Below are 14140 nucleotides of genomic sequence, written 5' to 3'. Positions count from 1 at the left end.
TTTATGTTAATTACACAGTTGAAAACAGACTTTTTACTTAATTTCTACGAAAAATGAATATATAAAAATAAGTGTATTAAATTAGAATTCTTAGATATTTTGCCTTGTTTTATTGTGATGGGTAGTTTGACAGTTGAGATAGTTTCATCATTCAGGAGGAAAATCAAAGTTTACTAAGTGCTTCTATAAGATTAAAAAAAATAAAGTGTGCTGGCTAGCTACAAAGTGACATTCATTTAAATCCATTCAATGTCATTGGTGGTAGAATTTATTATGTATTTTCAGAGGTATATGGAACTCACTTTAATTATATTAGTAACTCATTAGTTCTTTAGGCCACACTATGCTTTTGAACTGTGGTGCTGGAGAAGACTCTTGAGAGTCCCTTGGACTGCAAGGAGATCCAACCGGTCCATTCTAAAGGAGATCAGTCCTGGGTGTTCACTGGAAGGGCTGATGCTAAAGCTGAAACTCCAATACTTTGGCCACCTCATGAGACGAGTTGACTCACTGGAAAAGACTCTGATGCTAGGAGGGATTGGGGTTGGGAGGAGACGGGGACGACAGAGAATGAGATGGCTGGATGGCATCACCGACTCGATGGACATGAGTTTGAGTGAACTCCGGGAGTTGGTGATGGACAGGGAGGCCTGGCGTGCTGTGATTCATGGGGTCGCAAAGAGTTGGACACGACGAGTGACTGAACTGAACTGAACTGAAGGGATACAGAGGTAAATTTTTGTTGATAATAAAACTTCCCATTTGTTGAGTATTTTTGCTTTTTAAAGCATTGGACATGTTCATGTGAGTTCCAGTAAGTATCTATTCCATCTACATAAAGCATCAGGCAAATTTGGCCTTGGAGTACAGAATGAAGCAGGGCAAAGGCTAATAGAGTTCTGACAAGAGAATGCACTGGTCAGAGCAAACACCCTCTTCCAACAACACAAGAGAAGACTCTACACATGGACATCACCCAGATGGTTGACACCGAAATCAGATTGATTATATTCTTCGCAGTCAATAATGGAGAAGCTCTATACAGTCAGCGAAAACAAGACCGGGAGCTGACTGTGGCTCAGATCATGAATTCCTTATTGCCAAATTCAGACTGAAATTGAAGAAAGTAGGGAAAACCACTAGACCATTCAGGTATGACCTAAATCAAATCCCTTATGATTATACAGTGGAAGTGAGAAATAGATTTAAGGGACTAGATATGATAGACAGAGTGCCTGATTAACTATGGATGGAGGTTCGTGATTGTACAGGAGATAGGAATCAAGACCATCCCCAAGAAAAAGAAATTCAAAAAAGCAAAATGGCTGTCTGAGGAAGCCTTACAAATAGCTGTGAAAAGAAGAGAAGTGAAAAGCAAAGGAGAAAAGGAAAGATATACCCAATTGAATGCAGAGTTCCAAAGAATAGCAAGGAGAGATAAGAAAGCCTTCCTCAGCGATCAATGCAAAGAAATAGAGGAAAACAATAGAATGGGAAAGACTAGAGATCTCTTCAAGAAAATTAGAAATACCAAGGGAACATTTCATGCAAAGATGGGCTTAATAAAGGACAGAAATGGTATGGACCTAACAGAAGCAGAAGATACTGAGAAAGAGGTGGCAAGAATATACAGAAGAACTGTACAAAAATAATCTTCACGACCCAGATAATGATGATGGTGTGATCACTCACCTAGAGCCAGACATCCTGGAATGCGAAGTCAAGTGGGCCTTAGGAAGCATCACTACAAACAAAGCTAGTGGAGGTGATGGAATTCCAGTTGAGCTATTTAAAATCCTGAAAGATTATGCTGTGAAAGTGCTGCACTCAATATGCCAGCAAATTTGGAAAACAGCAGTGGCCACAGGCCTGGAAAATGTCAGTTTTCATTCCAATCCCAAAGAAAGGAAATGCCAAAGAATGTTCAAACTACCGCACAACTGCACTCATCTCACATGCTAGTAAAGTAATGCTTAAAATTCTCCAAGCCAGGCTTCAGCAATACGTGAACCATGAACTTTCAGATGTTCAAGCTGGTTTTAGAAAAGGCAGAGGAACCAGAGATCAAATTGCCAACATCTGATGGATCATTGAAAAAGCAAGAGAGTTACAGAAAAACTTCTATTTCTGCTTTATTGACTATGCCAAAGCCTTTGACTGTGTGGATCACAATAAACTGTGGAAAATTCTGAAAGAGATGGGAATACCAGGCCACCTGACCTGCCTCTTGAAAAACCTGTATGCTGGTCAGGAAGCAACAGTTAGAACTGGATATGGAACAACAGACTCTTTCCAAATAGGAAAAGAAGTACGTCAAGGCTGTATATTGTCACCCTGCTTATTTAACTTCTATGCAGAGTGCATCATGAGAAACGCTGGGTTGGAGGAAGCACAAGCTGGAATCAAGATTACCGGGAGAAATATCAATAACCTCAGATATGCAGATGACACCACCCTTATGGCAGAAAGTGAAGAAGAACTAAAGAGCCTCTTGGTGAAAGTGAAAGAAGAGCATGAAAAAGTTGCCTTTAAAGCTCAACATTCAGAAAACTAAGATCATGGCATCTGGTCCCATCACTTCATGGCAAATAGATAGGGAAACAGTGGCTGACTTTATTTTTCTGGGCTCCAAAGTCACTACAGATGGTGACGGCAGCCGTGAAAAATTAAAAGACACTTACTCCTTGGAAGGAAAGTTATGACCAACCTGGATAGTGTATTAAAAAGCAGAAACAATACTTTGCCAAGAAAGGTCCATCTAGTCAAGGCTATGGTTTTTCCAGTGGTCATGTATGGATGTGAGAGTTGGACTATAAAGAAAGCTGACCACAAAAGAATTGATGCTTTTGAACTGTGGTTTGGAGAAGACTCTTGAGAGATATCTCAATGGAGATCCAACCAGTCCATTCTAAAGGAGATCAGTCCTGGGTGTTCATTGGAAGGACTGATGTTGAAGCTGAAACTCCAATACTTCGGCCACCTGATGCAAAGAGCTAACTCATTGTAAAAGACCCTGATGCTGAGAAAGATTGGGGCAGGAGAAGAAGGGGACGACAGAGGGTGAGATGGTTGGATGGCATCACCGACTCGATGCACATGGGTTTGGGTAAACTCCGGGAGTTGGTGATGGACAGGGAGGCCTGGCGTGGTGTGGCTCATGGGGTTGCAAAGAGTCAGACACGACTGAGCGACTGAACTGAACTGAAAGCAGTTCTATAACTCTGAACTGTAGTTGAAACAGGTTCAATGAATATTAATTGACAGAAGGGGACACTGAAGCCACAGCAAGTGTGTGATTCATATGGTCAATTTAACAGTAAAACTGGCACAGAGAACTTTGGTTCTGGGTTAGACAGCCCTTGGTTAAAATTTCAGCTTGACCATTTATACCTCTCACAAATTATTTTCTTTGTGCCTTGGTTTCTTCATTTATAAAAAGTAAGTAAGATTATTGTGAGGACTAATTACAAGAGTATATGTAAGCAGGACAAGCTATATAATTAGTGTGGCCGGATGCAAAGTGAAAACGTGAGGCTCCTTGTTTAATGATTATTAAGAGTTACAAGTTGGTGACAGCAGAGCATTAAACCAAGTGCAGGGTCCATCCAAGTGTAGGACTTTGTTCAGCTGTACAGATCACACATCCTGAAGCCAGGCCTGTGTGCAAGGTACCTGGTATTTATAGCACAGATACACTATATGTAATATAAATAGCATAGTAGGCACTTAATGTATGGCAACTGTTGTCCCTTCTTTTCCTATTTTCATTCAGACTTTTCTTCCCTGAATTAAAAAAGAATGTAGATTCATTGTAATTGGTTCTGTCGTTTATACCTATAGCATTCCAATAAGTGATTACTTTTTTTAAAAGTTTGTATTTATTCATTTATTTATGGCTGTGCTGGGTCTACGTTGTTTTGTGTGGGCTTTCTCTGGTTGTGGCTAGCAGGGTCATTCTTCACTGCAGCGGCTTCTCTTGGGCAGCACCGGCTCTAGGTGTGTGGGCTTCAGGAAGTTGTGGCTCACAGGCGTGGTTGCTCTGCAGCATGAGGAATCTTCCCAGACCAGGGATCGAACCCATGTCCCCTGCATTGGCAGGTGGATGATTGTTAAGAATTATAATTTTAATGAAGAATTATAATTAAGCATTATCCACTGCTCCACCAGCGATATCTCAAGTGATTATTTTGTAAAAGTAAAACCCTCCAAACTTTAATAGAAATTACTGTGCTTTATTATGCTATACCTAGCATATCTATTGGAGAAGGCAATGGCAAGCCACTCCAGTACTCTTGCCTGGAAAATCTCATGGATGGAGGAACCAGGTAGGCTGCAGTCCGTGGGGTCGCTGGGGGTCGGACACAACTGAGCGACTTCACTTTCACTTTTCACTTTCACACATTGGAGAAGGAAATGGCGACCCACTCCAGTGTTTTTGCCTGGAGAATCCCAGGGACGGGGGAGCCTGGTGGGCTGCTGTCTATGGGGTCACACAGAGTCAGACACGACTGAAGTGACTTAGCAGCAGCAGCAGCAGCATATCTATTGGTACTATGTTTATGATGTCTCCTTGCACTTAAAAATTATGAATGACTTAGATTTTTTTCTATACAATACTTGATCAAATTTTACACTGTTGCTGTAATCATTGAAGAAAACTGGTTTATTCTTAATGGTCTTTTTAATGCACCACTATAAATGACTTATGGAGATACAGTATTTTGATTTATATGTCTAAAACCTATGTTAGAAATTGTCAGTTACTTCCTGTGTCTTTGCACTTCAATCATTGCTCTATAACTTTCATGTGAAACGATACAGATCTTAAATGTTTTAATATTCTCCTCCATTTTTTCTTGCTAAATACAGAAAACGTCTTGCTTTTAACGCATACACACATATATTAGAGAGGTCCAAGTTTTCTAAAGAAAAATGGCTTAGGAATGTAAGAAATATATAAAGTATTTTTATTATGAGAGTGAATTGTATAACCACCTCAGCCTCTTTTTGTTTGTTTTCTATCTGTATAGGGAGGTTGGTACTGATAATCATTAAGCAACATCTAGTATTTTAATTCTTAAAATCTTGTATTTCTATTTCTTTTGTTTACAGTTTCTTTAGTGCCAAACTTATTTTGCATGTGCATGTGTATGTGTAAAATTGTATCATTTGACTGTCCCCAAAACTTTTTGAATGTTGTTGGTGGGTGGTAATGTTCTCATTTTATAAGGAGAAAAGCAGAACCTCATGAAAAAGTTAAGGACTTGGCCAGAGTCACACACTTTAATAAAAGGTAACATTAAACTCAAACTCCAAATTCTGAGACCTATTCCTAGTATTCTAGCATTCATTTAATGCTATAGAAAAGGAGTCCCCAGCCCCTGGGCCATGGACTGGTGGTACTGGCCCCTGGCCTGTTGGGAGCTGGGTTGCACAGCAGGAGGTGAGTGGCAGGTGAACGAGTGAAGCTTCATCTGTATTTTCAACCACTCCCCATTGCTCACATTTCCACCTGAGCTCCATCTCCTGTCAGATCAGCTTTGGCATTAGATTCTCACAGGAGTATGAACTCTGCTGCTGCTGCTAAGTCACTTCAGTCACTTCTGTGTGACCCCATAGATGGAAGCCCACCAGGCTCCCCCATCCCTGGGATTCTCCAGGCAAGAACACTGGAGTGGGTCGCCATTTTCTTCTCCAATGTGTGAAAGTGAAGTCGCTCAGTTGTGTCCGACCCTTAGCGACCCCACGGACTGCAGCCTACCAGGCTCCTCCATCCATGGGATTTTCTAGGCAAGAGTACTGGAGTGGCTTGCCATTGCCTTCTCTGAGTATGAACTCTACTGTGCTCAAATCATCCCAAAACCATCCCCCACCCAGGGCTGTGGAAAAAATGTTTTCCATGAAACCAATCCCTGGTGCCAAAAAGATTGGGGACCCCTTGTTGTAGAGCTAAACAAAGAAGTGGAGAGGCTAGAAAAAGACAGATATGAAAGAAAACAGTATAGTAGTTGGTGATGTGCTGGAAAATGTTTCAGAGCTGGCTGGGGTAAGGTGAGGGCCCTGGTTTGTAGTGTTTGCTGATTTCCCTTGTGTAATTATCCTCACAATTTCAATTTATCAGTGTGATGTCACCAGGGGTGGAGTTGGGAAGAGATGCACATTTTAATGAGCCAGGATGACTATGTGTCAGCCTGCCACTGGTAGTGGATAATTATTAGTCTGAATCATAAAAAATGTTCTGAGAAACTGTCTCTGGATTTGTAACTTAGGGAAAGGGGGAGTTTCATTTGGGGACGAGTACTGTTTGTTTAAAGTCTCCTTAGACTTCCTCATGTTCACTCCAAAGTTTTTATCTCAGCATTCCAAACCATTTCAGCCTGAAACCAAGGCAGAAAAAAACCTTGGAATTTAAAAAGTAATTACACTTAAGTACTTTCCTTAATGTAAACATTGAATGTTTAAGTTTTCACCTCCCAGATTGAAAGACACCTCATGTTTTTAGAGCTTCAAAACACTTGCAATGACTATAAATGCATTCTCTATGATGTTTTAAATTTAATAAGTATGTGAATTAAAACTTAGTAATCCTCTCATTAAGTCAAGCTATACAATTTATGTATTTTTGGAGTAATAACGCTAAAAGGCCTTTACATTTAGAGTGTTCAGAATAACTGCATGCTAAAACTAACCCTTGGAGAAAGAGATGCAATCTACTCCAGTATTCTTGCCTGAAAAATCCCATGGACAGAGGAGGCTCGTGGTCCATGGGGTCACAAAAGAGTCAGACAGGACTTAGCAACTAAACAACAGATAACGATACTAATCCTATTACTAACAGTAGGTGAAACAGAGGGCGTTGATCTCAGTGGATTTAAACGTGCTGATTCTGGGAGAAAGAACTTTTGTAATAACTTATTTTATTAATTATGTCTGCTAACAACAAGAATAATTAAGTCAGAGAATTAGATTGAGGTTATGATATTTGTAGTGAAGAGGATATGAACAATTTTTAACCTAAGATGCCTGTGGTAAAGCATAATTTAAAACTTTATTAACTTTTAAAAATCTCTAGAGAATTAAAAGCCTCAACTCATTACCTGATTAAAGACATCTGTCTGCTTTATTTTACCTTAAATCTAACACTTGGCCTAGATCAAGGCAAGATAGGAAGAAAATTATCATAAAAGACCCATGATTCTGAGAAAGATTAATATATAATCTCAGGTTCAAGAAGGGTATTAGGAAACACAGGAGATTTCTAGAGCAGCTGGGATCCAAATAATAAATGACTCTTAATAGCATAAAGGAAAAAGCTGGAGAACAAAGATAATCTTATTTGATATGTTTAGAAAATAAGAAGGGTGATTTGTGAAGCTTTGAGTAAGCAATAATAAAGTGAAACCTTTACAAACTATATTAAGGGGTTAGTGAAGTCAGTAGGAGCTTTGCCTTATTATCTGCAGAATGAAATAAGGGAAATTAATTTTCTGAGAGTATTAAGATCTTGATGTCTTACTTTCTAAGCTTAATATGACTCAAAAGATGAGAGCCTATTCAATGTTCTATCCTTAAGGAAGAAAATAAGATTTTACAATGGAAAACCAAATCCTAATTTTAGGTAGTTCAGAAGAGCAGCATTTTTTTTTTTTTTTACTACATGGTATTTATCAATAGCTTTTGGAGCATTTCAGGAATGTTTCCCTCCTAACTGCATTATCGTTTTGATCATAGCAAAGATTTATCTCTGTGTTATTCAACAATTAGAAGATAAAACTTAAAAAGAAAGTTCCCACAAATAGAAGGGAATATACAGTTTACTTTATACACTGTTAATTTCACCAAAGGCCTTGGTAAATACACCTAATTCATTGAAGTACTTTGTAACATTCAAAAGTTGTGCTGAAAAGCTAAATCAGAGTTGAAAGTAGGTAGAAGAAGGTGCAGGATAAACCAGAAAAACTCCCAATTCATCAGTTTTTCTCTATGTGAAATGGGCATTTTAACCAACCATCAATTACTATATGTTGTAGATCTTAACCACTGAAAATGACAGTAAAATCGCTTCAAAGAGGGCTTCAACCCATTCAACATGGTGACAGATTAATGTATCTCAAGCTACATTAATGAGGGAAGGCAAACCACAGACTGCTGGGACTTATCCAAACATTTCCTAAAAATTCATCAATTATAAGAACTTCTCTCACCTGCTCTGGATATCCATCCATACTCCTTTGCCCTTTAGTTTGAATTAAGCACCGTCCAGGCTGAGGTCCCCGAGTGGCCTGTGAAGAGGGGATCTGAATAGGCAATGGTGACTGAAACTGCTGGATGGTCACTTTGTTTATGTTTCCCTCATATGGCTGCTGCTCCCGACTACGATGCTGAAGACTTTGGGAGCCCATCAAGGTCTGGATGTGGCTGCCTGCCTGTGGAGAAGATAATCTGTCAGAGGATTTGTGGTTTTGAAAGGATGTGATTAAAGTAGGGGGGAAAAGAAAGCACAGAGTAAGTAAAGTGGCATCATTTTGGGCTTTCAGCCATGGTTGGAAAGGATAAGGAAAAAACAGTAAGGGTCTGCCTACTGTGGTCTGTGAAAATGTTAATATCAGAGCAAGGTCACATTAAATACATTCATAGTCATCTGATGGCTTATCAAAGGTGATTTTAACCCCCGTTTTAAGGGAACAAAGTTCAGTCTGAAAAATTTCAAGAAGAAAAAGTCACAACTTCAAAAATAAAGAGGTGAACCATCTGGCATTTCATTTTGAATAATGGCAGGGTGAGAAATGTAATATGTGAAGCATTGGGGGAAATGATAGAAACTAATTCCTAATTCTGAAGCAAAAGAATTGAATTCCATATTTGTCTTTATGCCACACATATGTATAGGAAGCTTGTTTTGGTGAGTATAATCAATATTTATTAATTTTCTCTATTATTAAACCAAGAATACTTTTTTGGGAATCTTTAAATTCCATTAAAATTAATTATGTGAAATTCTTGTGTCTAGCCTGTAGAGGCACTAATGATGCAAGTCAAGTGAAAGTCGCTCAGTCCTGTCAATTCTTTGTGACCCCATGGACCAAACAGTCCATGGAATTCTCCAGGCCAGAATACCGGAGTGGGTAGCCATTCCCTTCTCCAAGGGATCTTCCCAACCCAGGGACTGAACCAAGGTCTCCTGCATTGCAGGTGGACTCTTTACCAGCTGAGCCACGAAGGAAGCCCAGTTATGCAAAGGTCTTTAAAATGAGCTCTGCATGCAGATCTTGACATGAGTTTTCAGAGATTCATCAGTACCCCATTTAAAGCAACAGCAATCATTTATCAATCCATGTGTGGTTGCTTCCCCGGTAGCTCAGCTGGTAAAGTATCCACCTGCAATTCAGGAGACCCCAGTTCGATTCCAAGGGATAGGTTACCCACTCTAGTATTCTTGGGCTTCCCTGGTGGCTTGGCTGGTAAAAAATCTGCCTGAAAAATGCGGGAGTCCTGGTTCGATCCCTGGGTTGGGAAGATCCCCTGGAGATGGGAATGGCTACTTACTCCAGTATTCTGGCCTCGAAAATTCCAGGGACTGTATAGGCTTTGGGGGTCACAGAGAGTCGGACACGACTGAACAACTTTAACAAGTGTAGTTGCTAGAGGAGAAAGGGCATGGGAATATTTGGTCTCTAATCTTTACATGAAACAATATCTAATCCAGTTTTTTTTTCCACTCCATTTTCTCACCTTCATTCTAGCATGGGTTTCTTGAGTCATTCTACTTGACATCTTTTCTTCCAAGGAGGCAGTTCTGTTTGTAAGTTGATAACCAGAACATGCCTTTTATTTATTGATTGGTTGATTTGGCTGTACCAGGTATTTTGTGGGGATCTTAGTTCCCCAACCAGGGATTGAATCCATGCCCCTGCAATGGAAGGGCAGAGTCCTAACCACTGGACCATCAGGGAAGTCCTCTAGAACATGCCTTTTAAAATTAAGTATAGTTTAACGTGGAGGTCTAACTTGGGAACTGAATGCTCATCCTTAATACTTTTGAAACTATATTTTAATGTTGCGCTTGGTATTACACCATCATTATGAAAGAATCTGAGGGATTACTTTCTGAATTCATTGTCTTTCTTATTGATGTTTTAAGGGTAGGCAATTTGGAATTTAAAAGTAAATTTCACCTAAGAATTCATTAGTTATGAAAGTTTGTGAATTTTCCTGACTAATCAAGATTTTTGATTACTATGAAAAAGATTGGAGGAACAAGGAAAATTTACTTAACAAGTATTCAAGGAAAAGATGACTTCATTACTTTAAAGTTCTTAAAGAAGAGCAACATAAGGGGTATAAGGAGATGACAGTGATCATTGGAAAATCATTTGGAGAGGGAAGGCATGTTGTTTGATTTCAAACAACAGGTATTTCAGCTAAGAAAATATTAAAAAGTACTATTTGGCAATATGTAAGGCAAAGTAAAAAATCATTTGATTACATTTTAGATATCCAACTGATTGTCTTATCATGTAAAATTTTTTTACGTTCAAAAACAGTAGAGATATTTCAGCCACGAGAAATTTGAGGAAAAGATGCAAAAAGAACTTTCAGGCACAATATCAAACACAGCACAATATCAAAACAATTATCATACCAATACTGTCTAATGTAACCAGGGATCACAAAACTATGACATCATAAGTACAACTAAGATAAATTCATAATAGGCAAATGTGTATTTCTCTAATATACATATTTCCCTCTCAGAAATCTAAATGAAAGATGTCACAACTTTCTCAGCCACTCTAGAAGACTGAACACACTTTTGGTCAAGTATTTCTTTTTTGTAAATTCCATTCTCTCATACCTCCATGGAATTTCATGTTCTCTTATTAGGTAGGAGAGGAAAGCCATGAGAAGCCCAGCATCACATTTTGAGCTACTGTACTCTGAATGAACTCACTGGCCTTCTGAGTTACTTAGAGAAAATGGTTTCCTGGACGTAGAGGGGCTGGGGGTATAGGCTGACTAAGACTGACTGGCTTGACTACTAAAGAATCAGTTGACTTTATATCCGCTTCTTGTCTCCATTGATGTAGTATTCATGGGTCTTCAAGTTAGTGCTTGAGCCAGTGGGAAAGAGGAAGACTGGCTGTTTAATTGGAAGTGACAGGCAAGAAAAGAATTTTTATACCCCCCAAAATTTAGAGGGGTTCAGAACATAGCTCGAGTCCCATGAGCATAATTCACATGAGATAATCAATAATGATTGCTTAGCCATAATTTCATTGATTGGAATATTCTGACAATGGTCTATTCAAGGGTAAAAAACTGTATGCTATAGTTTTAAAACATATTATAGCCTTTAAAATTATTTTTATAGTTTATTTTTTCCTTCTGATTGGAAAGTTTGAGCTTTAATTATGCTTTGATTTGAAACCTTTGAGGGCAAGCACCATATCATACTTAACATCTTTAATAACTGGCACTGAAACTTATATTTAATAAATAATGGCTACCATCTAAACACTAGGTGCCAGACAATGTGCAAAAACTTACATTATATATATTATCTTCTTTAACCCTTATTAAGGGATTAATTATTATTAGCTGTTATTATTTAATTTTACTGAGGAGGAAACTATGGCTTGGAGAGGTTAAGTAACTGTCCCAAATAATTTGTACAACTGGGAAACTGGCTGGACCAGGATTTGAACCAAGGCTGTCTGACAATCAGAGTTCATGTTCTTAAATGCAATTATAGTGCAACAACCTTTTCCCCCAAATTGTCTCTCTCCCTCCAATAGTTGAACTATGAAATGAAAAGGAACCACAAAAAGGAACAAAAGTATCAGATTGTTGAGGAAGGGTATATCAAATTTCTTTAGCAGTCCTTTATTTTGCTAAAGAACCATTCCTACTTTTTGAATTAGGTCTATTATCTAATTTTAGATCCTATGTATGTGACTTAGAACTTTATACTTAAGCAAATAGGAGGATGCTCTGTGTATTTAGCAATCTTCTCATGATTGTAAAATAATAATGCTCATGTTCTCAGATGGCTTGGCAAAACATAAAGTGGGCATGGAAGGAACATTCTGTAAAATGATTCTGCTCACATCAGCAGCAGTTCTTTCACCCTCTATTGGGGCTACAGGGTGCAATACATGGGGATGGGTAATGACAGCTATAGAAAGCAAAGAATTAACAATAAATTTTATGTGAAGTTAACCAAACATAAATGACACAAGACATCTAATGGAACAATTATGGTGTGGAGGGACTACAAAGAGGAAGTGTTTTTGACTGGCACAGAGGTTTGAGAAAGTAATAAGGGTGCTCATGAAGAAGTATAAAGGACTGATGAAAATGTAGAAAATGTCAAGAGACTGGATTTGTTCAAGTAGAGGGTTAGCTATGAGAACACTGACTCATCCTGAAGGAGAATTTGAACATGAAGTTTTCTATAAAGGTTGAGTTGCACATTTTGAATGATAAAAAGAAATAGAGAAGATTTGACATTTGTTTTGAACTTTCAAGGGGAGGTTGAACAGAATAACATGTATTTGAGGTGAATAGTATGGAATATGATGTTTTTAAGTTGACCCAAAAACGTACTGTTAAGGTTTACAGAGAAAAACTCCAAACATCCCAAGGAAATATTTATGTCAAAGCCACAGAAAAAAAATGTGATTTGATACCAAATGGCACTGTTCATATGCAATTTATCCCACAGCTCATTATTCTGTGGAAATTTGAAGTGTTTGGGGGGTTTTGTATGATATAAAATAGATGATTTTTTTTCACTACATTAAGTTGTGGTTCACACTAATTTCTTAGAAAAGATTGACAAGTGTATTACTCAATTTGGCTATCTGTTTTACTACTCATCGTGGCTCTTTGACCACTTGTAATTGCTTCCAAAAATTAAACACAGCCTCAAAGGATGACAATTTATGCCACTGAGAATACTCAAATGGATATAATTCATTTTCTAAAATTAAGTTCAAAAGAGTTATAAAGATATTTGGGAGCAATGTCAACAACACAGAAACATCTACAAGGAATAATTAAGTAACTGATTTCAAGGAAACAGCAGTACTCATTTAAATGAGTTGGTTTCAAAAATTTTGTAAAACAACAACAAAACAGTTCTATCAGTTATCTACAACATATACTCTGCAGTACCTTTTTTTTTTTTTACACATAGGGTTAAGTGTTAGAAATCAGGACAGTAGGATTTCTGCTTTAAGTAGATGGAGTAGATATACTTTTCCCTATTCCCTCCATTATAAACAATGAAAAACACTGGATATTATAAATAAACAAATATAGGAAAACTCTGGAACGTAGGCTGAAGAGGCTAAGGACCAAGTAACAACATGGTGGTACATTTCTCAGGTTTTATTTTTGTGTCATATATACCAGAGTAGAAGTTGAAAAAGTGGATATCCCCAAAATGCCAACCAGTATAGATGAGGAAAGCCCCAACAAAAACCTATTCTCTCTAGCCAAAGGACAAGGAATAAAGGGCATCTTAGCAAGACAGAAAACTTTTAGATAACAATTACTCTATTATAGCCAAACGCCATGGAAAGGACTGTGGTCCCACCATAACAATGCCAGCAAAGACCAAGTGGGAAGAGCAGACGTCTACCCTTAGAAGAATTTAACAAGGCACAACACTTCTGCTGGGGTGGTGTCAGAGAAGGCCAAGTGAAGTGTCAGTGAATGCATCCCCATTGGCCAGTAGTAAGCCACTTGCCACCCAATGGTGTCAGTGGAGACCATACTAGGAGCATGGGCTCACACCCCAACCCAGCAGTAATGAGGCACTCCTCTACCTTCGCATTAGGGTGGTTAGAGGTCTTAGTAGACAGTCGGGATTTTCTCCATCACTTAAGTACAATGAGGCTACTCCCACTTAGGTATCAGTGGAGACTTTCTGGGAAATGGAACTTCAATCCCCTAACAAAAATGAGACTTTGCCTTAAGTGTCACTGGATTCTAAATGAAAAAATTGAACTTGTACCCCAACTTGGCCAAAATGAGGTAACTGGAGTGGTGTCAGAGAAGACCAGCTGCAACAGATGATTTAAATATAATTCAGAGTTTTGTAACATAGTATGAAAATGTCTAGGTTTTAACCATA

General features: G+C 38.4%; 1 protein-coding gene across 4 annotated transcripts in view; it reads right to left on the bottom strand.

Annotated features, from left to right (window-relative positions):
• Positions 1 to 14140, bottom strand: part of LRRC7 (leucine rich repeat containing 7) — a 503703-nt gene that overhangs the window by 54871 nt on the left and 434692 nt on the right. For all 4 annotated transcript variants that reach the window (XM_055402285.2, XM_088834863.1, XM_088834861.1 and 1 more), the window contains one exon: positions 8205 to 8426. In XM_055402285.2, the coding sequence (XP_055258260.2) occupies positions 8205 to 8426 (222 nt within the window). The remainder of the gene's footprint in view (positions 1 to 8204; positions 8427 to 14140) is intronic.

The sequence above is a fragment of the Moschus berezovskii genome, chromosome 4, assembly GCF_049115385.1.
Source record: "Moschus berezovskii isolate FMDL1 chromosome 4, NW_MosBer_1.0, whole genome shotgun sequence".
In the NCBI taxonomy this organism is placed as follows: Eukaryota; Metazoa; Chordata; class Mammalia; order Artiodactyla; family Moschidae; genus Moschus; species Moschus berezovskii.
The sequence above is the reverse complement of the archived record's forward strand: the minus strand, read 5'-3'. Positions and strand labels throughout refer to the sequence as shown.